At 33.7% G+C, this 26,654-nt stretch overlaps 3 protein-coding genes across 7 annotated transcripts; 2 read left to right on the forward strand and 1 right to left on the reverse strand.

Annotated features, from left to right (window-relative positions):
• The first annotated feature begins 858 nt into the window (after positions 1–858).
• Positions 859–5,664, forward strand: LOC107898905 (monosaccharide-sensing protein 2). Its single transcript, XM_016824477.2, has 6 exons — positions 859–1,274; positions 1,513–1,653; positions 2,685–3,251; positions 3,360–4,303; positions 4,613–4,800; positions 5,026–5,664. The coding sequence occupies exons 2-6, from the start codon at positions 1,575–1,577 to the stop codon at positions 5,468–5,470; spliced, it is 2,223 nt and encodes a 740-aa protein (XP_016679966.1). The 5' UTR covers positions 859–1,274; positions 1,513–1,574; the 3' UTR covers positions 5,471–5,664.
• Positions 5,665–5,978: 314 nt separating this feature from the next.
• LOC107898906 (probable anion transporter 5) lies at positions 5,979–9,492 on the reverse strand. Of its 5 annotated transcripts, none has more exons than XR_001684519.2 (3): positions 9,205–9,492; positions 6,417–7,641; positions 5,979–6,079 (listed from the first exon to the last, which is right to left on the reverse strand). XR_001684519.2 is itself a non-coding variant. In XM_016824478.2 (2 exons), exons 1-2 carry the CDS (start codon positions 9,442–9,444, stop codon positions 6,502–6,504), a joined length of 1,380 nt encoding a protein of 459 aa, XP_016679967.1. In that variant the 5' UTR covers positions 9,445–9,492; the 3' UTR covers positions 6,149–6,501. The 5 variants fall into 5 exon arrangements, 3 of the variants coding, with proteins under 3 accessions (XP_016679967.1, XP_016679968.1, XP_040946834.1); XR_001684518.2 differs by lacking the exon at positions 5,979–6,079 and adding an exon at positions 6,149–6,249; XM_016824478.2 differs by lacking the exon at positions 5,979–6,079 and having other exon boundaries at positions 6,149–7,641.
• A 12,752-nt stretch (positions 9,493–22,244) lies between these two features.
• LOC107898907 (protein EXORDIUM-like 5) lies at positions 22,245–23,949 on the forward strand. The gene has a single exon (XM_016824480.2). It carries the CDS (start codon positions 22,603–22,605, stop codon positions 23,653–23,655), a length of 1,053 nt encoding a protein of 350 aa, XP_016679969.1. The 5' UTR covers positions 22,245–22,602; the 3' UTR covers positions 23,656–23,949.
• Positions 23,950–26,654: the final 2,705 nt, after the last annotated feature.

Below are 26,654 nucleotides of genomic sequence, written 5' to 3' on the forward strand. Positions count from 1 at the left end.
TTTCCATAACCATCTCAAACCTTTAGGTCTCCTATAAAAAGACTCATGTTTTTCATCTTTTTTTCTCTCCATAGTACAATACAAATACAACAAAGTTGACTATTAACTAAGCTTTTCTTACCATATTGTTCAAAGCTCGAAGGCTATAATTGATCTTAAATTTGTTGTCATCTATCTTTTTATTAAAGTTTAGGTCATTCGACTCATATAACTATATAAATCTCAACCTTTTGTTATTAACTAGCATAACAAAAATGGTGTAAACCCTAAATCGATCTAAACTCAACACAACCCTATTCCCTATCCCATCGAACCTCTTTGTAATAAATCTCAACCTTTTGTTATTAACTATCATAACAAAAATGACGTAAACCCTAAATCGATCTAAACTCAACACAACCCTATTCCCTATCCCATCGAACCTCTTTGTAATAAATCCCAACCTTTTGTTATTAACTAGCATAACAAAAATAACATAAACCCTAAATTGATCTAAACTCAACACAACCCTATTCCCTATCCCATCCAACCTCTTTGTAATAAATCCCAATATTTTGTTATTAGCTAGCATAACAAAAATGACGTAAACCCTAAATCGATCTAAACTCAACACAACCTTATTCCCTATCCCATCCAACCTCTTTGTAATAAATCTCAACCTTTTGTTATTAATTAGCATAACGAAAATGACGTAAACCCTAAATTGATTTAAACTAAACACAACCCTATTCCCTAACCCATCCAACCTCTTTGTATATAACTAAATATTGCATACCCAATTAAAAATGTTATAAAGGTTAATAGTATTTTAAATCGAAAATTTATTTTACCCCCCCCCCAAAAAAGTGCTTTAAACTATTGATGATACAAAGATGAGCAAGTAAAGTGAAACACAAATTTTAGAGATTGAGTGTGACCAGTAAAGTGCAATATAATACGTGCAAATTAAGGAGAGGTATAAGGGTTGGGGCAAGTTGCAATTAACCCATTCTTTCTCTTTTGGGTTTTCTTCTCTTTTGCTTTAACCTTTGCATTTCTCTGCCTCCCTTGTTGATGAGGTCACTTTACCCTTAATATATATATTGCTTTATTGTGAAAAATAAATAAATAAAATCTCATCACTCCTCAGTCACCAAGTACCTCTTTTTTATTCAATTCCAAAGGTGATGACAGTCTGTTATGGCCTTTTCTATATCTGCTGATTCCTGAAACTCTTTTATCAGCAGCTTTTTGCTTCTGTTTCTTCTATATCTGCCTTTGCTTTGCTTCCCTAGGTAAAGTTAACAGCTTTTTTTGGCTCTATATTGAGCTTAGACACCTGGTTTTTTTTTTGATTTTTTTGTTTTTTTCCTATCTTGGGTTTTCTCTCTTTTGATACATAGTCAAGTTTGTTCTCTGGGGAGGGGGGTGTATGGAGACTGTGATCTGATACCTCTTCAGATGCTGTATCTAGCACTGTTTTTTTTTTTAAATTTTGATCCATGATCTTGGTTTGGTTTATTTAACTTTCAGGTTACTTAGTTTAGTGCTCAGTGTTTAAAGGATTGGGGGTTTTTCTTTTTTGTGCGTGAAAAATGAGTGGAGCTGTGCTTGTAGCTGTTGCAGCAGCTATTGGTAACTTATTGCAAGGATGGGATAATGCCACCATTGCAGGTAATTCATTTACTTCCTTAAATTGTTATACATATCTAGTTCAACATAAAAAAAATCAGTTTTTTGGACTAAAAATGATAGCTTTCATGGGTCAAAGATCTATGGTGAATTTGAGGTGACTGATGATCTAATTGGATTTATGGGGTTGCTCTTTCCTTAATTATTAATTTATACAGTTCTTCTCTACTTCAGTGTAAAGGGTGTTTTGCTATCTTTCTAGATTGATATCATGTTTGGTTTCATCAACTGCTATATGTAATTCAACATTGAAAATTCCTCTTTTGGACTAAAATGATAGCTTTCATATGTCAAAGATCTATGGTGGTGATGATCTAATTGGATTGATGGTGTTTTTCTTGACTGTATGATTAATATGTACAGTTCTTCTCTACTTAAATGTAGAGGGTGTTTTGCCATCTCTTCACATTGAATAATTAGTTTTTTTTTATCAAATTACATTGAATATTAGTTGATTCAGTCTTGTTGGACCAAAATGATAGATTTCATATGTCAAAGATCTATGGTGAATTTGAGGTGATGATCCAATTGGATTGATGGGGTTTTCCTTCCCTTAATGATTAATATATATAGTTCTTCTCTACTTCAGAGTTACGGGTGTTTTTCCATCTCTTTAGATTGATTAAGATATGTATTGCAACATCGAAAAATTCATACTTTTGGACTAAAATGAAAACTTTCATATGTCAAAGATCTATTTGTAAATTTGAGTTGATCTAATTGGATTGATGGGGTTTACTCGATGATTAACATATGCAGTTATCCTCTTTGGTTTCATGAACTGCTATGTATATGTAGTTCAACATTGAAAATTCAGTTTTTTGTACCAAAATGATAGCTTTCATATGTCAAAAATCTGCGGTGAATTCGAGTTGATGATATAATTGGATGAATGGGGTTTTTCTTCCCTTAATGATTAACATATACAGTTCTTCTCTACGTCAGTATAAAGGGTGTTTTGCCATCTCTTTAGATCAATTGATTAGTTATGCTCTTTGTGTTCCACGTTGCAGGTGCTGTTCTATACATAAAGAGAGAGTTTAGTTTGGAAAGCGAACCAACTATAGAAGGCCTGATTGTAGCCATGTCTCTTATTGGAGCCACCTGCATTACTACCTGCTCGGGAGGCATATCGGACTGGCTAGGCCGCCGTCCAATGCTAATTATCTCGTCTGTTCTTTATTGTGTTAGTGGTCTTGTAATGTTATGGTCTCCTAATGTTTATATCTTACTTTTGGCAAGACTTTTGGATGGTTTTGGGGTTGGTTTGGCAGTAACTCTGGTCCCAGTTTACATATCTGAAACTGCACCACCCGAAATAAGGGGGTTGCTAAATACCCTTCCGCAGTTTACTGGTTCCATCGGAATGTTTTTGTCATATTGCATGGTTTTTGGAATGTCATTATCGGAATTACCGAATTGGAGATTGATGCTTGGAGTTCTTTCTATTCCATCTCTTATATATTTTATATTAACCATTTTCTTCTTGCCTGAGTCTCCAAGATGGCTCGTAAGTAAAGGACGAATGATTGAGGCAAAAAAAGTTTTGCAGAGACTACGTGGCAGGGAAGATGTTGCTGGTTAGTTCATCCTCGGTCTCTTTTAATCTTTCCTCTACCTCTATTTACATTGCGCTTGCCATCTGAAGCTATCCTGCTGATGGTACTAATATTATTTGAAATGAACAGGTGAGATGGCATTGTTAGTGGAGGGACTTGGTGTTGGAGGTGAAACATCGATAGAGGAGTATATAATTGGCCCGGCCAATGAGGACATAGAAGACCAAGATATATCAGATGATAAGGATCAAATCAAGTTATATGGACCTGAAGAAGGTCTTTCCTGGGTGGCCAGACCTGTCACAGGACAGAGTACTCTTGGTATCGTGTCACGGCATGGAAGCATGGCTAGTCAGAGCGCTCTTGGTCTTGTTGATCCTCTTGTCACCCTCTTTGGAAGTGTCCATGAGAAGGTTCCAGAAACGGGAAGTATGCGTAGCGCACTTTTTCCGCACTTTGGTAGCATGTTCAGCGTGGGAGGTAATCAAGCTAGAAATGAAGAGTGGGATGACGATATTGTTCCCAGAGAGGGCGAGGACTACCCATCTGATGGTGGTGGTGGTGATTCTGATGACAATTTACATAGTCCTTTGATCTCAGGACAAACAACCAGTTTGGATAAGGACATAGTTCCAACTAACCACGGAAGCCTTACGAGCTTAAGACACGGTAGTCTAATGCAATCAACTACCGGAGAACAAGTTGGTAGCATGGGTATTGGTGGTGGTTGGCAGATTGCATGGCAATTGTCTGAAAAAGTAGGCCCAGATGGAAAAAAGGAAGGGGGCTTTAAAAGAATTTATTTGCACCAAGAGGGTGTACCCGGCTCGAGGCGTGGATCACTGGTTTCTCTTCCCGGTAATGATGCCCCTGTAGACAGTGAGTATGTCCAGGCTGCTGCCTTGGTGAGTCAGCCAGCCCTCTATGCCAGTGAGCTTATGAAACAGCATCCGGTTGGACCGGCTATGATTCATCCAGCTGAAACTCCAAAGGGACCAAGTTGGAAAGATATCTTTGAACCAGGAGTCAAGCATGCTTTAGTAGTAGGGATCGGAATTCAAATACTTCAGCAGGTAACTCAGAGAACCTAACCACAATTATCTTTCTAGCAAATGGCTCGAATAGCCTTTTTTGCTTGTTATCTTCATGTTTCTCATCTTAAAATCACTTCTTTACGGCTCTGCATTACATCCTGCTTTACTGTTTCAGGAATCAGTCGGGTTCGATGTAGTACACACACACACATGTATATATATATTGCCTTGATTGCACAAATGTGTGGTAATGGTGTACACGGGATAGTACATTTGCAATACTGTTTTCCGGCTTTGCATTATTGGCTTATTGAGGACTGTTCTTTATTCTTTCCTTTTTACATGCAGTTTTCTGGTATAAATGGAGTTCTATACTACACTCCACAAATTCTCGAGCAGGCGGGAGTTGGAGTTCTTCTTTCGAACTTGGGGATCAGTTCATCTTCTGCCTCATTGCTTATCAGTGGTATTACAACCTTGCTGATGCTTCCAAGTATAGCGGTTGCTATGCGGCTTATGGATATTGCTGGTAGAAGGTATGTTTTTTTGTCCTTTTCGGGCTCCTTTGAAATTATAAGAAAGCTCACCTGGAAACACTCAATATCTGTTGGCACTCAGAATTTAAAGATTTAGTTTTGAGCGGAAATTGCTCAACCTTTATTCGTGTGCCTTTCTGTTGGCATACTTGCGGTTATTGTCTCTAATTTTCTGATATTATGATGGTGGATTTTGTTGATTACCAATGTCTTCCCCCGTTGCAGGAGTTTGCTACTCTCCACACTCCCGGTCCTGATAATATCCCTTCTCGTCTTAGTCATCGGAAGTGTGGTAAAAATGGGGAATGTTGTGCACGCAGCGATCTCAACCGTTAGTGTTGTTCTCTACTTCTGTTTCTTCGTCATGGGATTTGGGCCAATCCCAAACATACTCTGTGCTGAGATCTTCCCGACACGGGTTCGTGGCATATGCATTGCTATGTGCGCCCTTACATTCTGGATTTGCGACATCATCGTCACGTATTCACTCCCAGTGCTGCTCAAATCAGTCGGTTTAGCCGGTGTTTTCGGGATGTACGCGGTCGTGTGTGTTATATCGTGGGTGTTTGTGTTCTTAAAAGTACCCGAAACCAAAGGCATGCCTCTCGAAGTCATTACGGAGTTCTTTTCTGTTGGTGCGAAGCAAGTTGCAGCTGCCAAGAACAACTGAGTTTGGTTACATATATTTGATGGATAGTTTGAAAGTTTTGACGGCTGTTCAAATTTATCTTTTTTTTTTCCTTATCATTTTATTGTCAATTAGGCAGTTCGATTTGTGTAGAAAGATTAAAAAAAGAACAAAAAAACAAACATGATTTTCTATTTGTTACAGTTTTCTAAATGACATTTAAAGTTTTCTTCAAATGCTCTCCTTTGGTTTGAAATTTAAGATTCAAAGTTTTGTTCGAGTTTAATCGACTACGAAGTAAACGTTTTAGCTTAATTCGAGTTGATTGTAGAGTTGTTCTAACTTAACCAATCGATAAATTGGGCTTGTTTCAACAATGGCGGCCGGATATTTTTTTTTCAAATAGTAAAAATAGGGGTTTTCTTAAAATGCTCATGTATGACATTTATATCTTGAACGAGTATGAGATATAACCCATGGATCCTCCAAACACGACAACTTGGAATAAAATAAACATACTCGTATCCGACACTCATATCTAACATAGTCATGAAGAACAGTGGTCCTGTAAAATGGCCAGTCATAAGAAGCAAATTTGTAGAACCACCACGGCCACCACTAGCAGCCACCGCTCATCCACCATCTTCACAACTATACATCAAATTGATTCAAGCACAGGGTTAAGTAGAAACAACAAAAATTTACTAACATCATAGGTAATTATCAGAAGCATGATGTCCCCACTGCATTCATAATAGCAACTTGCTTGGCTTGAGTTCTCATATGCATAAATTTGAAGTGAAATAATCCAGCTAATCTCACTGTTAAATAAAAAATAAACACATAAGCTCTTCATGTTAACAATCAAAAAAATGATTTCTAATACCTACTGGTTTGTGTTGATTGCTTTTTGACCTTCTATACTAATCTGAAATTAAATATATTTGTCCCAGGAAGGGTTTAGATTTCATGACATCAGAGACCTCACCAATCACAACGACCGATTTGCGTATGAAGCCCTTGATGATTTATGGCTATACCAAGTAAAAACTTAGACGTGTGCAGGGCTTATTTCAGTCAAAAATCCTCTCCCCCGTTGAGAATAGCAAGAATATGAAAGAGCTAAATACGCAGAGCAATCCCGGGATGACAAAGACTGTTCTCCAGCTTTCTGGACTAGAAAGATCTGAATATTCAGCTTTAGCAGCTTCGAGAAGCTTTCCAGTCATATCAACCCCAATGATCCCAGCTAGGGTGCCGGCTGTATTAGAGACACCCATTACAATTCCTGCATATTTGGGTGCAATATCCATATGATTCACTGCAAACCCAGCCCTTCCGAGCGCCAAGAAACCAAGAGCCACAGAAGAACAGAAAATGGCTCCAGCTGATGTTCTGAAGATTGGTAGTGTCATCAATGCAAGAGAAGAGACTATAAATCCTACAGTGTTCAAGAACTTCCTAGTTTTAGTCACGGACATTATTCTTTTGGTGATCAAGTAGTCAGCAAGAACCCCACCGATATTTGAGAATATGAACATGTTGAAATACGGCAACATCTTGGAAGAACCCATTTCCTGAAGACTGAGTTGGAGGCCCAGCTCAAAGTATGTTGGCAGCCAGTTCATTAATACATAAAGGGCATAGTGGAATGTGAAATTATTTACCACGATTGCCCAAACTGGCCTGCTGGCTAAAATTCTCTTCCATGGGATTTCGGAAGTTCGGGCTGTAGTTCCTCCATTCTCCACTTTTATCTTCTGACTTGCTTTGGTAGGTAATAAAGATTCTCCAAAACCAGTGGCAGTGGCTTTCTGATGCTCAGATCGAGGGGGGTCAGTTGCATATTTAAACCAAAAGAAAGACCAGATGACACCTAATGCTGCTTCTGCAATAAATACAGATTGGGGACCTCTGAACTTCACCAGGCTAGGAAGGACAAGCATTCCCATAGCTGCACCTAGGTACATCCCCGAAGTTGTAAGCGAAACAGATCTTGACCTCTCATGTGGTGGTACCCACTGTGCTAGGACAGTGTGAATAGAAGGGAAGATGAAACCTTGTGCCACACCAACAAGCAAGCGAGCAACAACCAAGATAGTGACTCTATTGGGATCTAATGGAACCAAAAAACAAGTTGATGACCATAAAACGAATGAGAGAAGAAGAACCTGCCTTCCCCCGATCTTTTGAGCCGCCCATCCCCCAGGTACCTGAGAACAAGCATAACCGTAATAGAATGTTGATAGTATTGTCCCTTTGCTTGATTGGTTAATCCCAGCAGCATCAGCTGCAACTGTGTATGCTATGGAGAAACCCACACGTTCTATATAACATACGCATGTGCTGACAAAGGTTAAAAGGACAATTAAGTATCGCTTTGGGAATTTCATCGACTTCATAATTCACTTTTATATAGGAATCTTTATTTTGTCAACTGTCTTCAAGCAAATCAACTATCTTAGGCTTTCGACCCCAATTAACAAGCATTTCATCAAAGACAGCAGTTTCTTCGTCACTGCCTCAAAGCTTCAATAAACTCCCAAGGCCTGGATGGAAAAAAAATCATTCAAATATTAAAAATGACGGGACAAAGCACCATCAAATCAGCCTGCAACAGCTAAATGTTACGTAGACATAAGTCAAGAAGGAATCCCTGCTTAATTTGCTTTATTTGTGAAAGTTCAAGTGAAAACCTTCACTAACTTGACTTCTTAGGGATGGATGACACATAAAAATGGTCCAAGATATCAGATAAAAAAATTGTTATGACCATGAAAAGAGTTTCCCCAGCATATCTCACCCAAAATATTGAATCCACAGATAGAAAAAGGGATAGAAATGACATCCATATTCAGACATAAGTAAAAGTTTACAAGCTGCAGTGTTTGCAAAAGCCAATCATGAAAATATTGGTCAACAGATTGTTGCAGCACATCAAAATCTTGTTGTAAAAGATTGTTGATATTAGCAAGAAGTAAACTTTGGCCTCTAGCCTTAACAAGTAATGTGATAAGAGAAGTTTCCAACCTAACTTAAGTGTTAAAAAATCATATAAAAGGAAAAAGAAAATGGGGGAAGCAAATGTTTTAGTCGTTCACATCTGAGCCTAAGAATCAAAAGAAGTTTATAAGAAGAAACTCATTAACAGACATTACAAACAATAGGCTAAAAACAAACAGATCTGATAATATGGGTCAAACCATCTAGCCAATGGAACTGATTGGTCAAGAAATTTACATTAGACGTTTCTAACTTTATGAAATTTGAACAATGGATGAGGACCAGCATTTGCAACTCCATGACACCATGATATTTTACCATTAAAAATGGGGTTTAAAATTTTAATCAATATCTTGCGAAGTGTATTGATTCAATTATGTTAACCATTATATCAAATATCTACTACATGAATGAACTAATCCACCCAGTACTAACAAATTCAAGAACAAAACAAACATTTTCAAGCCCAGTCCAAATACAGGAGGAAATGATCACTTCGGATCTCATCATATGAAACGGGGATCAAATAATCAAAGCGCTGAGCTTCAGTTAAAATTCGTTTTCTTTCCCTGAACGAACGAGAAAAACAAGAACCCAAAAAATCTTAGTAACAAACAACCCCACATTTCTTAAGAAAAAAGAAGAAGCAAGAAATGGAATTAATTGGGGAATTTCAACAAACAGAAGGAGAGCAAAATAAAACAAGGAGAGAAAGGAAGATTGAAACAAGAAAAGAAGAAAGACCCGAAAGCAGGAAGACGTTAAAAACATACCTTGTAAAATTTGGGTGTCATTGGGAATCCATGGAAGAAGCTAAATCCAAGAAAGAAAAGCACATTGGTAAGAAAGAAAAACCCTAAGACAGAAAGAGGGAGAGGGAGAGGGGAGGAAGTCAACGTGGTGAAAGTGCTTGTCCTACTGAAGAAAACTACTAAATTTCTAAAATTCACGTGTTCGTTTGCTTCTTCTCTATCGCTGGTTGCAATGCGATGTGATGCCCCCACCCATCTCATTCCAATTTTCTAGTTTTTTTCCTTCGTATTTTTTTTTGTTTGGATTCAAAGAAAAAGATGGAAATGGAAACTTGTTTCTAATTTAACCAATTTAAGATTTAAAAAAAAAACAAATCCAATCACATTTTAAGTTAAATTTTCTAATTTATCAAGTCGAATAAAAAAATGAGAACTGATTGTATAAAATTGTAATTTTAAGTCATTCTCTTTTTGTAATTTTATCAAGTCGAACCATTCCTATTTCTTTCATGAAGTAAAAAGTTAAAAATGGGAAGGAAAAATCTAATTTGTCATTCTCTTATTGGAAAAGGATTGGAATAACGTGAAATGACAGTTACATATAACTCTTTCTCATACTCAAATAGATTCAATTCATAACATAAGAATCTTGAAGCGCATTATCCTCCTGTTTCATGTTTTATTCATATAAATTATGCATGTCAAATTTGAAGTAAATTAAAAATGTCTAACTATCTGTTTTATATATAAAAAAACTTTCAATAATAAAATATATATTAACGTGGTAAATATATCATATTGATTCGAATAATTATATTGATAAATTTAACGATTAAAATATTAAAATATTAGTCGAAATATAATAAAAAAATATGAAACTACCTAATTTTATACCAATGTAAGATACTTTTTTTGAGAAAAATTATTTAATTTAAAGCCAGCACCTAATTTATGTTAAAATTTGAATTTGAGTAACGTTATGGTATTGGTCAAATTCAAGTTTTCATCCTTATATTATATTTAAAATTACAGATTAATCTTTATACTATTTTTTATTAGGCATATTTTTTTCCTCCTTACTATTATTAATATTATGTCTTAGTCCAAATTACTAATCCCTCGAAATTTCAATTTATTGGTTGATGTGATTTTTTTCATGAACATGAAACTCGAATTTTTATTATGTAATTTAAAAAATGAAATTTTATTACAAAAATTATTTTTTAATTAATTTATTTTTAAAAATATTTTAGAGCTCAACCTCATTTTGATTTTTTAAAAAAATTCAGATTAACCGACTAAAGTAATTTTATATCAGTATACTGATTTGGAATATAATTATTTTTTATAAATTAGTACTTAAATTATACTCTTTTTTTCATTTGGGTATCTAAACTTTCTTTTTGTCTCAAGTGGTATTTTAATTTTTTTTTTAAATTAGTACACTTGTTAGTCAAACTATTAAGTCTATTTTAAAAAAAATGCTAAACATACAAATTGGTGCCTAAACTATGTCATTTTTCTCATTTTGGTCTCAAAATATTTTTTTTATCACAAGTGGTACCTAAACTATTTTCCCCCTAAGTTGGTACCTAAACTATTTTTTCCCCCAAGTTGGAACCTTTGTCGTTAGTCAAACCGTTAAGTCTATTTAAAAAAAGATAACCAATTAAAGATTACCATGTAGCAAAAAAATATTATTTTCTTTGTATATTTATTAAAAAAACATAAAAAATATTTTTAAAATAAAAAATTGTTTGTAACCTCTCTAACCCGGCCTAGATGTTAGACCCAAATTCGGAAGATTACATCAGCCATCGAGATGGCCTAGCAGGGTTATCGGAGTTTTGAAAACAACCATCTTAAAACATTTGTTTGATTTAGTAGAAAATCTAGTTACACATCGTTTTATTTATTAGAATAACAGTCTAACTGTCTTAGTTAGCGTATGGTATAATGCAGTTACTAAGTAGTTGTAATCAGCTGCTGTATAAATATGTACGAACAATATATGAGTGAATTTCTCAATTCTTGAGATTTCAACATGGTATCAGAGTGTATTTCTTTTTGTTGATTGTTAAGTTGAGTTCACAATGGAGTCGGCTGAAAACTTTCTTAATTCGTTTGCCTTTGCATCTCAGAAGGTGGCAATACTTGTTGACGATGGAAATTTCTTAGCCTGGAAGCAGCATGTTTTATTAATGATTAAGACGCATAGGTTACAATCATTTGCCGATGTAACTATTGCTATACCACCACGAGTAGTGGTTGATGATGAGGGTGTGTCCAGTGAGAATCCGACGTTTATTCAATACGAGCAGTAGGATTCGGCGTTGGTAGCATGGCTTCTCTCAACTGTAAGTGCTTCTCTTCATAGCCAATTAGTTGGGAGTTCTGGCTCTGCTTTTGAGTTATGTGAAGCACTCATGCATTTATTTGGTAGTCATTCAACTATTAAAGCTATGCACTATATGTTTTTGCTCCATAGTCTTAAAAAGAATGATCTTTCAATGTCTGTCTATCTCGCCAAGGTTAAACATCTTTGTGACTCTTTAGCGGGTGTGGTCAGAGTATGCCTCTGGAGGAGCAACAATCAGCCATTCTCAACGGCCTTCCATCGGAGTTCGATCACGTGGTTTTGATTATAACCACAAGTAGGATTCCAATTGATCTTCAGGGTATTTAGACGACTCTTTTGGATGCTGAAGCCTGACAACAAGGGTATCTATCTCAGAATTCTTTTTTTTTTGCAAATCTTAATGTGTCAAACAAATCTAAGTCATCGGCGGCGATTGTTTCTTCATATGCTGGACAACCACCATTGCAGATGTTTCGCTCCTTTTGTGCGTTGGGTTTTTCTCGCCCTGGACATGGTCGGGGTCAGCATGGTGGCGGTGCTAGGCCGTAGTGTTAGATCTGTAACAAGATTGGTCATATTGCTTGGTGATGTTTCTACCGTTATGATTCAGCTTGAAATGACGGTGAGGCTGACAACCCTAAAATAAGGTTTGATAAGAGGAACTCTAATTGGGGTGAGCCTAAGAACTCAACTTGGGGAGAGACTTCTTATCATATGGGCCACAAGCCTTTTTGGTGTATGTTGATGATATTATAGTAACAGGTGATGCTGGTGTTGAGTTAGATGATGTGATTTGTTGTCTTGATCGAAAGTTCTCCCTTAAAGACTTGGGTGAGCTGAATTATTTTCTTGGACTTGAAATTTTGAGACATAATGGTTGTATGCATATTTCTCAACAAAAGTATGCTCGAGAATTGTTAGAGCGCGCCAATATGTCAAATGCTAAACCAGTAGACACTCTTATGGTGAGTTATCCCACTCTTACATCATTAATCGGGTCTCCACTTTCCTATGGAACACTCTATCAACAAGTTGTGGAGAGCCTGCAATAGTTGTGTTTGACCAGGCTTTACTTGTCATTTGTTGTCGATAAAGTCAGTCAATATCTGCATCAACCACATAATTTGCACTGGCTAGCAATGAAGCTTATTCTTCAGTATGTTAGGGGCACAATTGTTTATGGGTTGTTATTTCAAAAGTCAAGTATGAGCTTACCTGGGTTTTGTGATGCTAACTGGACTAGTTCTTTAGAAGATCGCAAGTCTACCTCCGGGTTTTGTTTGTATCTTGGTGATAATCTTATTGGTTGGATGTCGAAAAAATAAAGTGTTGTATCTCAGTTTACTTCTGAGTTGGAATATTGGAGTTTAGCAAATGCCACATCTGAGTTGATGTGGTTTCGCTCCCTAATGGATGAGATCGGTGTCAAGCTGAGTAGTACACCAGTCATTTGGTGTGATAATGCTAGCACTATCTCCTTAGCTACAAATTTAGTTCTACATTCTAAAGTCAAGCATGTTGAATTAGATATGCATTTTGTTTGTGAAAAGGTTCTTAGTGATCAGCTTCATGTGTGTTTTGTACCTGGTTGTGAACAGGTTGCTGATGTTTTTACTAAACCATTAACGGTGGGTGTTTTTTCTCATTGTTGCTGACGTATGCATGTTGTTGCTGCGGGTGTTCTTTCTCAAGATGCTGAAGGGGGAATATTAGAATAACAGCCTAACTGTTTTAGTTAGCGTCTAATATAATGCATTTAGTAAGTAGTTGTAATAAGTTATTGTATAAATATGTATACTATATATGAACAATATATGAATGAATTTCTCAATTCTTGAGATTTCAACATTATTACTCCTCCAAATCTTAATTTTAATTTAGCAGCAGAAAAATAATTTGTTTGCTTTTAATAAAAACCGGGGTTCATGTATACTTAATCAATAATCATAACATAATCTTCGAATAATTTAAATCAAATGTCATGCAAAATAAAAACAAACTTAAATCCTAAGTCTCATGTCATAGTTTGAAATAGAATAAAACAAACTTTAAAAATAGAGTAAATAAATTAACAAGTCTTAATAAATCGAAAAATAAAGACCGAGCTGAGACCTTTCGGGTGTCACGTCTACGTCCTAACCTGGTGGGTTATCTGTAAGGGTAAAAATTTAAGGGGGAGTGAGTTATAACGCTCTATGTAAGTTCATTCACAAGAAAGTTAGTGCAAACAGTTGGTAAGACACATTAAATAATATCGCATAAAATAATCACAATCAGGCACAGATCAGAGTATCTGTTTTTCAATGCAACCATCATTAATATATCAGAACACACAATAATAGTCCTTAGAATAACCAATTTTCATATTTGCCCACAATATACATATATTAACACATATATTGATATCATAACAGAATTTTCATATTTGTATGCACATGATTTTTAAATATGCAATACAATTTTAGTTTTTAACAGAATAGATCATACCCACCACTACACACCACAATGTGAGTTCCCCTGAATGTCCTTCTCCAACACATCGGGATATGGATAAATCACTACTGGTTTGCAGATAATAACTGTCAATTGGCTGTAAATTACACAACATAATCCCACAGTTGGAATCTGCCTTTGGCTATGGATACATAGCAGTACTTGTAGATGGAATCTACCTTTGGCTATGTGTAACACCCCTTACGCAAGACCGTTGCCGGAGTCGAGCACGAGGCATTACCTGACTTAACTTACTAGTTCGGAGCATAAAAATTTGCTTTTAAAATTAATTCACTCACGTTCATTCAATATGTCCCTCAAAGGAAACCTCAAGACCCTAAATCATGCAATAAAAATGGTTCGGGTCCAAACCGAAAACATTAAAAATTTTCCAAATACTTAATCAAATTAAAACAATTTATTTCACTATTCACAATAAAACTATCCACCTGCGCAATAGTCACTAATTTAATTATAACTCGAGTTGAAAAACTCAAAATTTAGATCCTTAAATTTTCCCTAAAACTAGACTCATATATCTTCTTACCATAAACTTTTCAAAATTTTTGGTTCAGCCAATTAGTACAGTTTATTCTTTAAAGTTTCCCCTGTTTCACTATTCAACAGCTCTGACTCCTCTTCACTAAAAATTAATTATATCAATGTACAGAATTTGGATAACATTCTCGTTTGTTTCTATTGAAAATAGACTCACTAAGGAATCTAAACATATAAATTATAACTCCAAATTATTTTTGTACAATTTTTAATGATTTTCTATAGTCATAACAAGGGATTTCAAAAGCTATTCTAATCCTGTCTCACTAAAATTCAAATATCTAAAAATATACAACTCTTTTGCTTACTCTATTTCTTTCATATGAAAATAGACTCATTCAGATTTAATTCTATATCTTATTCACTCTCTAATTAAATTTCCACCATTTTTTGTGATTTTTTAAAGTCACATCAATGCTGCTGTTCAAAAACTGTCCCATTGCAAATTTTTACTCTTGTATAATTTCTTTGTATTAACTATCATTTAAGCATACACAACACCAAATCACGTTCTTATATAGCCATTTCAATAGTTAATCATTATCAAATATTTACTTGCTACTTATTAGCCATATCACAAGGATACACACAAAATGACCAAGTCCCTATACATGCCATATAAATTAAAAAGTTGTTTAACAAAATCTACCGGAGTAAATCTGGATAGTGTGATCGTTGATGTAGATCTGATCCTCCGAACATATATATATCAATCTACAAGAAACAATAAACACACACAAGTAAGCTTACAGAAAGCTTAGTAAGTTCATAGGCTCATAATAAAATCTTACCGTAATTTCACTAACAATATTAATAAACAAATAAAAAATTCAACATTTCCTGCCAACCACAATCTCAAACAGTGAATCTATCCAATCGAGCTCAATATCAGATGTCATCTTATATTCCGACATTTAGCTTCAATTGCACTTACAAATACCTGTCAAATTAAGGATCGTCTTACGGATTTGAGTACATCGTTTGCCCGGTGCCACGATTTGCTTTAATATTTCACATTACTATAACTCAGTATGGTTTTCTACACTGAAACACCATACCTACTTTTCACAACTCAGTATGGTTTTCTTCACTGAAATACCATACCTACTTTTCACAACTCAATATGGTTTTCTTTATCGAAATAACATACCTGCTTTTCACACTTTGCCATGGATCCACCATGGACTTATCCGTCAATTCATCACTGGTTACCGAACGTATGTACTCAATCCTGCGTATCCCTTAACTTAAATTAACAATCTCATTTTATTCTCATTTTTACTATAATCATAATTCAACAACAATATACGAATTTATAAATTATATCATACTCACATTAACAATTAATCATAAAATTTCAGCCATATGAACGTACCTGGGCTAATTTGCAGGAGTTATAAAAGTTCAGAAACTAGTTCGATACTTTCTCTTTTCCGCGTTTATCTTCGGATTCCTGATCTATAATATAAAATTTTTCATTCATTAGCATCTAATTCAATACTAATTTACTTCAAATTTTATGCCTTTCAATTTTTAAAATTACACTTTTACCCACAAAATTTACAATTTTTACAATTTGGTCCCTACTCAATTAAACCTTCAATTGATCTAATTTTTCTCAATTAACACCTTGTCCAACCATTTTGGACTACTATATTGCCTTTGATATTCAAAACCACAACACCAAACCCTAATTCTAAACTTTTTCACAATTAGGTCCTTAAAATCAATTTCTATAACAGCCTAATTTTCAGTGGTGTCGGAAATAGTGATTCGAGATCACTAAATCCGACCAGTGAGTTTTAAAATTTAATAAATTAATAACTATGGGTCAAGTGTGAATTTAGAAGAATTTTTGAATTAGTGAATTTTGTGATTTAAGAAGAATTTAATAGGTAAATTGGGTCTAAAATGAGTTATCGATACCTCGCATTCATAAACCGAGCCATAAATATTTTTATAAATATTTATGGAGTGTCATTGAGTTAGTATAAAAGTTTCATTAGAAAATTTTAACGTTTGGATAGTCAATTAATTAAAAAGGACTAAATTGAAAATAGTACAAAATTTTTTAAATTGTGATTAAATAGCTTAAGTGATAAATAAGGTGGGACTTAAGGCAAAAATATGCCAATAAGAGATAGTTGATGCGGCATAAGAAAAGAAAAATCTGGAAAAGTGATGTAATAAGGGCAAAATTGGAAATTTTGTAAAAGTTAACAAATAAAAATCTTAATTAAAAGAGTTTCTAGGCAATTCTTCATATTTTTCAGCCAAAAACGCCATTGAAGAGTCCCTCCAAGCTGGTTTTTCATATATTTGAACCATGTAAGTTTAATTCTTGAGGTGCTACACTGTTTAAACTAGTTTGATCATTTTTTAGCTCAATTGAACTAACTTATATTGATTTGTGAGTCAACCTGTTCAACCTCTAGACCAATTCCTGATCTAACCAATCGATCCAATCCAGTTTTGGAAACACTGATTTTGATCAATGAAAGAATTTTTCGATCCTGTCAGGTTGAGCAAGTAGGCAACGAAGTACAAAAATATAGAATTAATTGCTAACATCTCAACCTCGAGAGGGTCAATTTTGAGCATTATTGCCATTGTTAGACATTATAAAGGAAGATGAAAAAAAAAAAGAAAAAAAACAAAGAGGTAGAAATAATGTAAAAGAAAAAAAATAAAAAAAATAACTATTTTTAAAAAGTTTATCTAACGTGACAAATTATTATTAGTTGAATTTTTTTTAATGGAGACTACATTTTAGTGTAAAATGGGTAATGGGAGAATAGTTTAGGTATCAATTTGAAAAAAAAGAATATTATTTAGGAACCAATTTATGGATTAAGTCTTAATAATAGCAAGAGGCATAAATTATATAAATTAAAGTAAAATGAATAAATACTCAATTTAAATTTAGTACAAAAATGAAAAGTATAGCTTACTGGTGTAGTATAAATCATATTTAAAGTATATATTTTTATAGCAATATTTAAAATACTATATATTATGATAATAATTAATAAATTATGTTGTTTCAAAAAAAAATTTGTTTTATAAAATTAAATATAGTTTTGGATATTTACTAATTTATAATGTTGAAAAAATTAATATCACGAGTGAATTAGAGATTAATTTAATTGAAAATTGATTAAAAGAATTTTTATTTAAAGAAAAATAAATATTATTACGAGGATTTTTATGTCTTTTTAATATTTTTATATAAATATAATAAAATACAATTTAAACCTAAAATAAAATCTACAATTAGTGAACTTTAAACTTTAGGGTATCAAAAACTCTAAAACACCACTTTTGTCATTTCAACCAAAGCTTTTATTAAAAAAAATTATAGGTCTTTATTTTTTACATATTTTTTTTATAAATATATATTTTTTCATATTCTAGCTAATATTATATTTATATTTTAAATTATTTTCTAATATTCAACTCATTACCAATTATGCCTAATATTATAACATCAACAATCATCCAATTATGTGTAAGTTTTCGTTTTAGTATTTTAAATAAAAATAAGTTACAACTTGATTACCAATGTTTTCAAGTGATCGTTAATCACAGTTAAGTGACCAAAGAAAAAATCTCAAAACAATTGTGACCAAATTGTATTTTTTTTAATTAAGTGATTAAAATGGAAACTTATACATAGTTGAATCCCAATAGTTTTAACTTATAAATTTTTATTTTTTTAAAAAACCATTATTTTCATAACTGAATCAAATTGATCCTTTAAAATATCGATTTGAAATAAAATATTTAATCGATTGATGTGCAAATTGATATTAACGATCATTAAATCAAACTAAAAAACCTATTAAATATTTTTTAATTTTAATAATTTATTCAATTCAAGCGATTTAACCACATCTAAATAAGGTATTTATCCCGTTTTTTTATTTGGCCTTTTAGGTCTTTTTTTGAAAATTAAGAAATAGGCCAATTTTGGAGAGAGAGTATGAAAGCGCGTCCAGTTGGGCACGCTTTCACACACTCTCTCCTAAGGTTAGAGTTCTTTAATTTTGTTAGGGTTAGGGTTTGTGTTTTTAGGGTTTAAGGTTATAGTTTTAGGGGTGAAACTGAGAAAGTTTATAGGTAGATTTAAAGGGTCGGGGATGCAATAATGCGCCTCAGAAGACATACATTTCATATGTCATGCCGAGATAGGACCATTACCTCAGAAACCCATCCTATGGAAGTGAGATTTTGGGGTGCCAGTGCTTGATACGATCACAGGTCGAAGTCTAAGTAGAGGTCCCGGTTGTCCACTGTGATGCGGTCACTAGTTCGAGTATAACTAGAGGCCAGTTGACGGTCGTTATGCGGTCACGAGTTTAAGCTTTTTGGATACTTGCAAATGCTTTTTGGATACTTGCAAATGATGTCTTATATATATTATACATAAGATTGATGTCATAATTATAAGGAAAAATAGAGGGTTTTCCTGTGTAATCAAAGTAATTTTTTCTCTATTTCCAGGCAACTAGTATTTTTAACATTTCATTCTTATATGAAGGCTGACACCAAGGTGGATACAAGAGGGCTCCCAGGCAGAGAGCGGATGTTTCGATGGAAGTAAAGGTCAAACTTGAGTCGACGCGATAATGATTGTAGTTATTAACGGGTTGTTTAATAATGACAACCATTGTCACCCCGAAAGGAGCATCAACTTTACTCCACCAAAACAGCCACTGCTCGCCTAAGAATCCTCCTGCATCCACTAAGATGTCGATCTTTAGATAAGAAGAAATTTTAAAGATACTAACTGCCTGGAAATTGAGAAAAAAATTACGCCGATTATAACGAGAGGCCCCACAGTTTTTCCCTATGATTATACCTTCAAATTTCTATATGGTATTTATAAGGCAACATTTTCGGGTATCCAAAAAGTTTGAGCTCGTGGCCATATAACGACTGTCAACTGGCTCCCCCGTTATACTTTGATCCATGACTGCATAATGGTCGTCGATTGAGACATCTACGTAGACTTATACAGAATAGGTTTCGGAGGTAATGGTATCAGCTCGGCAGAATATATGAAATGTGTGCGATTCGAAGCAATATCGCATTACCGATGACTCAAGAATACCTCAAACTGAAAAATATATTAGCAACGTAAATTTTTAACACTGAAGCGGGGGAGAAAATAGGGAGAGAAATATTGTAAAGTGGAGGGATGAAGGCCGAGAGAGATGATATTTTTGAGATGATGGAGTATGAAGGGAATTTTGTTATGTATGAAATTTTATTTTACATATCATTGCATAATTATTATAGGTTTGAACAAATAAGTAACTAACATCAGCTTTCGAGCATTGATCTAACAACAAAAGGATATCTTCGACCTGCTCGAGTAGTCCCATGTAACTAGGTCAATGATTCCACCTATACAAGCAATATTTTAATTCAAACATATAATAAATAAACAACATTTACTATACAAACTACATATTTATTAAGAAAGGATTTCTACCTTGCCATGAATGAGAACATATATGGGTCGTTCACTCGGGGATGTAAAAATGGTAGTTACCACTAGGCCCATTATTGTAGCAAGAGAAGACAACCATCGATTGACATCTTATCTGGTTTTGTCGCCCAACACAACTCCCGGTACAATGTGGCCAACACATATGATCCCCAACTCATTCATCTGCTTTTTTGAAGTCGACCAGGTGCAGTAGCCACTTATATTTACCAAATTTTGAGATTTATCACGTATTAGAATCCCCCCGATTAACCTTAAGATGATTGCTTGGGTGTATTGTTCTTTGATGATGTCGGGTGCGTTCAGAGGAAGATATTTGAGATTGGTTTCCAATCACTTCATATATATTCCGCCACCGTAAAACTTATTTGATGCATTCCCCAAAACTGTCTCGCAAAGGTCCTCTTTACCGAGAATGACCGCTGACCCCGTGACTACTGGCCCATCTACCGATAAATCGAGTTGTAAAGTTACGTCCTTGAGTGTGATTGTACACTTGTCGTATGGAAGATAGAAAGTGTGACTCAAGCCTCCATCTTTCCACCAACGCACTGATAAGTGTAGGATCGAGTTTGCAACCATTAAGCATACGAGACTCATACAAGAATCTCGTGTCTTGCAAGTAACCACGAATTTCTATAACTAGGCTCCTTGATAGGTTATGTATGAACCCCTCCAAAACACGATCATCCGGCTATTTATATTGACAAAAAAATTATTTTAAAATATTTTAAAAATAAAATACTTCAAATTTAACTTAATTGAAAATAATAAAATTTAAAATTTTGTCTTACCATTATGGCTTGAGCGGCAAAAATGTACTTGTCGTCAAAATGAATCAGAAAGATTGTCATTCATGAAAATTTAATGGAAACGAATAATATACGAAATAATTAAATAAAACTATAATATTTTTAAACAAGCGTATCGAAAAATTTAAAACAAAACTTGAGAAAATTGAGAGAGTTGAGAATTTAGAAATAATTGAGAAAGTTGGATTTGAGTAGAGGTGTTCATGCGCCGGGCCGGGCCGGGTTCGGGCCATAAAAAATTTCGGCCTGAGTCCTAGGGCCGGGCCTGGCCCGTCCCGAAATATGAGCCTGGAATTTTATCCAGGCCCGGCCCGGGGGAAAATTCCTAAGCTCGGGCCCGACCCATTTTTTAAATAAACACCAAAAAAAATTTTAGAAAATTAAAAAAAGTATTTTAAAAATAAAAAAAGTATTTTAAAATATTTTTAAAAAAAATATATTTATTATATTCAGGCCGGGCCGGGCCCGGGCCAAAAAAGTGGTGCCCGGGGCCCGGCCCGTTTTCTAAACGGGCCTTATTTTTTTTCCCAAGCCCATATTTCGGGCCTATATTTTTACCCAAAGGGCCTATTTCCTTAATTTTAAAAAACGACTTAAAAAACTCGAAAAAGGTTTTAATTGACAAAATTGGCCATTAACGTTTACTGTTTTTTCAAAATAACCCTAATTGTTTTTTAGCCTTTTTTTAAATTACTTTTTTTAACAAATTTGATTTGAAAGGCCATTCGTTTACATGTTTTTTCAAAATAACCCTAATTGTATTTTTTAGCCTTTTTTTAAATTACTTTTTTTAACAAATTTGATTAAAGTACCGTTAAAAAAGTCAACGGGATTATGTGAAATTTTATATGTGAAATATTTTTAATGAGATATAATTTATTATTTAGTTAACCCAATAAAATAATTACAAGTGGAAAATAATAAAATAAATAAATAATTCATAAAATTTAAAAATTAACTCTTAATTTAAAGAAAATAAACATAATTATCTAAAAAAATTCAAAATGAATGCACACATTCAGTATTTTCGGTTTGATTTATTATATATCTTTTTGAAACCTCTCAATAAAAATAAACGAATTCATTCATTTTCAAATATTTTTTTAGATAATTATGTTTATTTTTTTAAATTAAGATTTATTTTTTTTAATTTCATGTATGATTTATTTATTTAATTATTTTCATATGTAGTCATTTTATTAGGTTACCTAAATAATAAATTACATCTCATCAAAAAATATTTTACATCATCCCGCTAATTTTTGTAATGTTAATTTCATGAAATCTGTTAAAAAAACAATTTAAAAAAATGAATAAAAATGGATAGAAAAAAATTCAAAAATATAATTAGGACTATTTTGACAAAATATATAAATGGTAGGGACCAAATTTATCATTAACAACCTAATTTAGCCTTTAACCACGACTAGTTAGAAAAAGCAGCCGATGATTTGAGCGATTGAAGGGGAAAATAAAAGAGTGCGCACCCACACGCTGCAGCTCAGCAGCTGTCTCCAGCCCATTTCCCTCGCTTTCGCGCGACCCCATTCCCCTCTTTATATACACCCGAAATCCCCCCATTTCTCTATACCTCCTCCTCCTCCACCGCCATCGCCGCCACCACCACCACCACCACCACCACCACCACCACCAACCCATTTTCTCTTTCATCTCCACCGCTCAAAATGTCTCTTCACCATTTGCTCTTTCCCATTCTAATACTCGCATTCTCCACTGCTTCTTCATTAGCTGCCACTGCAAAAGACCAAACTTTAAACACTCATCAAGCTGAGTTCTTTAACCCCAAGCTTCCACCCAGAATCCTTTCCTCTTCCAAAAAGTTCGAAGGCTCATCGGACATTGTCGACCTCCGTTACCACATGGGTCCCGTCCTTTCCTCGTCGCCAATCAATATCTACCTCATTTGGTACGGTCGTTGGTCTGTTTCCCAAAAACTCCTCATCAAAGACTTCATAAACTCAATTTCCCCTTCCGCGACGCCGTCGTTTCCGCCGTCTCCTTCCGTTTCCGACTGGTGGAAAACCGTCTCTCTTTACACTGACCAGACTGGAGCCAACGTTTCGCGGACCGTCGTCATTGCTAAAGAACACTCCGATACGGGTTACTCCCACGGTTCTCACCTCACGCGCCTTTCAGTCCAACAAGTTATCGCCACCGCCGTCGAAGCCGCTCCTTTCCCCGTCGACCACCGTAATGGGATCTACTTAATCCTTACCTCCCACGACGTTACCGTTGAAGATTTTTGCCGTGCCGTTTGTGGCTTCCATTACTTCACGTTCCCATCCATGGTGGGTCACACTTTGCCCTACGCTTGGATCGGCAACTCGGGTAAACAATGCCCCGAGGTCTGCGCTTACCCCTTCGCCGTCCCGGGCTACATGGGCGGCGGCGGTCCGGGTTCGTTGGCCCCACCGAACGGAGACGTCGGGTTGGACGGCATGATCAGTGTGATCGCCCACGAGTTAGCCGAGCTCTCCACAAACCCACTGGTGAACGCATGGTACGCCGGAGAGGACCCCACCGCACCGACGGAGATAGGAGACCTCTGTGAAGGGTTGTACGGTACCGGCGGCGGCGGAGGGTACATCGGTCAAGTCATGAGAGACCAGAAAGGGAAAACGTATAACATGAACGGCAACAAAGGAAGGAAATTCATGGTGCAATGGATTTGGAGCCCTGTTTTGAAAGCTTGTGCTGGTCCCAATGCTTTGGATTAAATTTAATATTATTTTTCTGGGTTTTTTTTTCCATTGAAATCATCAGATTCATTTCCATGGAATCTTGATTTTTGCATGTCAATTTAGGGTTTGAGATAGTTATATGTATTGTAGAGTTGTATAAACAGGTTGATGATAAAGTGCAAATTTAATGCTTTGGGTTTTAGAAGAATCCTGGTAAAAAAAAATGCGAAACAGTGCATAGTCTGAGCTTTACAGTGAGTGTGTTCCCCTTTTCACTCTCTTTGCTTTCTATTATGCTTGTTAAAGTGTTATGACACTTGCCACTTTCAATTTTGATGTCATTAAATTACCACCAAATTTATATTTTAGTCATTCAATTTCAAAAGTTATAATATTATTATTAAATTATTCAAAAAGTTTCATTTAAGTTATTAAATTATTTGAAAATTTTCATTTAAGTTACTAGATAGTTAAGGTTTTTTGTGTGTGTTTTTTTAATTTAAATCCAACTAATGAGCTCTAAGTGGCGATTTGACAAATCAATATGATGGATCAACACCCATCTACGAGTAGAAGAACATTCCTTAGATTCAAGTTGATGATGATTAATGTTGTAGATTAAAGAATAAAACTGTTTGGATTTTGGTTCATATATTCATTACATTCAAATTTGGTTCAAGAAAAATAATAAATTGTAGAAGAGAAGAGAAATGAGAACTTTCGGTTGGTGCAGACGATGCAAACAGGGAAGGTCATGCAACAATAATTTTAACAACCTAGTGACTTAAATTAAAACTTCCAAACAACTTAATGATCATTTTATAATTTTTTAAAATTGAATGATTAAAACTTAAACTTATTAATAGTTTAGTGACCTTAGATGTAGTTTGCCTAATTTTGGAATTTTGATTTGCTTTGTATAGATAACATTCATTGATCGATTTTTTATTTAGTTGCGAAATGATAAAAAAAAAAATTATTTATATAAAATTTTGAGGCATTTTTGTAGTGTATACTTTTATATAAAATCTAAAAAAGATTTAATTTTAAAACATTATGATAACCTTATGTTAAATCAAAAAGTAAATTGGTTCTTTCCGTTAAAATTTTAATCTATTTGTACTGTTAAAAACTTGTGTGGTTGACGGAATAATCATACAGTGATATGTGGTGTATCACATACTGATATATAAAGGCCAATTTGTAATTATAGAAATAGATAAAAAAAATTTAACAAAAAGATTATATACAAAAATTAATTTATCTATTTATCAAATAGAAAGTGTAAAATACAATTCACTAAGACATTAATAACTTTTACCCATTAATGTATGAATTTGAAAATGGTCTATTTTTTAAAAAATTTGATATTATATTTTGTTTTATATTATTTCTTTTTTATTATGTTGTGTTTGATATTGAAAGTGACTCAAGATAGGCACATGGGTCTCCACTCTCCATCATTGTTTCCTTTATTACTGAATTTGAAAAAAGTAAAATGAAAAAATAAAATCTTTATAGTTAAATTATCTCTTAGATGGACGTTTATTTTCAGTGTAGTGTGTTTAATTTTTTATTTTATTTTTACATTAACAGTAAGAAAACGTATCACTTATCTAAAAGAACCTTAAAATTATAGAAATAATCTCGTATTATGTTAAAATAAATAAATTATAGAAGTAATTGTTGTGGTTTGAGTTGAGAGGGTAGTGGCAGTGATTGGTAAGAGAGACCTCCCAAAACTTTAATTGGAACATTTGTGATTCACAGCTAATATTGGGACCCATAAATTTGCTTTTATTTATTTTTATTAAAATTTGAGTTAGATAAATGAGAATATACTATTTTTTCCATTAAAAAAAATTAAGATTTTATTTTATTTTATTTATAAATTAAGTTTAAATTAAAATAATTTTATTAATTAAACAAGAATTGACTCAAAATATTAAAATTATATTAGGCTGAAATTTGATATTTAATTTATATACTTAATTTTTAATATTATATAATTATTTATTTTTATAATGTTTTTAATTAATTTAAACAGTTAATATTAATAATTAATCAAAATTCTCGTGTTAGGTCTTTTTAAGAACATCGTCCCAACAAAAAAAAACTATTATAATAACGTACATCAAGATTTTGAACATTATTTTTATTATCACGTGACTATTAAATGAATAATTTTTTAAATTTTGAAATAGGATATTAGTTAAAAGAATTTTAATAATAATAATAAAATTTTTAAATTTTAAAAAATAAAAAACTAAATTCTAAATGTTCCAAATATATAAATATTGAACCTTTAAATTTTTACTTAATAATTTCCCAACAAGTAATCAACGCAGGGGATAGGTATTTTGGCTTTGGGACAAGTGCCCATACAAATAAGATGATGCATTATAGATCGGTCCATATTTCGAGGGCCTACTTAGGAATTTCTTCATCTTATTCGGGTCCATACCTACCTTGTTCGTACTGTCTCTCCCATAAATATCAGTAATAACTTCACGTTTTGCTTTGGGATATTTCAATATTTAGTCTTTAAATTTTGTAATTTTTCAATTTAGTTCATAAACTTTTCCTGTACATTAGCAAGTTATTGGGACCCATAAAATTATTTTATTTAAACCTCTCACTTTTACTTAGTAAATTTTTTTCCAATTGAGAAAATTGAGAAACTTGTTAAGTTCCAAGGCTAATGTGACAAAAAAAAATTTAGAGACTAAATTAAAAAAATATGAAATTTAAGGACTAAAATATAACTTTATCCCTTTTCCTATTAAAAAAAATCTTCTTTTACATTACAATAATGCTAAATATCTTTCTTTTTTACCAGACATAATTCTAAATATCTATGCAATGGACAAAAGTACACTGCTTTTTTAAAAACAAGTGAATCCGTACAATAATTTAACAGACAATGTCAAATCACTTTAAATTAGATATGTTTGTAGATGTATTTTTTTTAGGTTAAATTTTAGCTTTGGCCCCTTTATTATATTAAAATTTATGATTTAGTTTTTTATTTATTT

Source organism: Gossypium hirsutum, chromosome D04 (genome assembly GCF_007990345.1).
Source record: "Gossypium hirsutum isolate 1008001.06 chromosome D04, Gossypium_hirsutum_v2.1, whole genome shotgun sequence".
NCBI lineage: Eukaryota > Viridiplantae > Streptophyta > Magnoliopsida > Malvales > Malvaceae > Gossypium > Gossypium hirsutum.

Coding starts and splice junctions, on each gene's coding strand:
- LOC107898907 (XM_016824480.2), top strand. CDS start 22,603: ATGTCTCTTCACCATTTGCTCTTTCCCATTCTAATACTCGCATTCTCC.
- LOC107898905 (XM_016824477.2), top strand. CDS start 1,575: ATGAGTGGAGCTGTGCTTGTAGCTGTTGCAGCAGCTATTGGTAACTTA. Junction 1,654..2,684: donor GGATAATGCCACCATTGCAG/GTAATTCATTTA, acceptor TCCACGTTGCAG/GTGCTGTTCTATACATAAAG. Junction 4,801..5,025: donor ATGGATATTGCTGGTAGAAG/GTATGTTTTTTT, acceptor CCCCCGTTGCAG/GAGTTTGCTACTCTCCACAC.
- LOC107898906 (XM_016824478.2), bottom strand. CDS start 9,444: ATGAGATGGGTGGGGGCATCACATCGCATTGCAACCAGCGATAGAGAA. Junction 7,642..9,204: donor TGACACCCAAATTTTACAAG/GTATGTTTTTAA, acceptor GCTTGTTCTCAG/GTACCTGGGGGATGGGCGGC.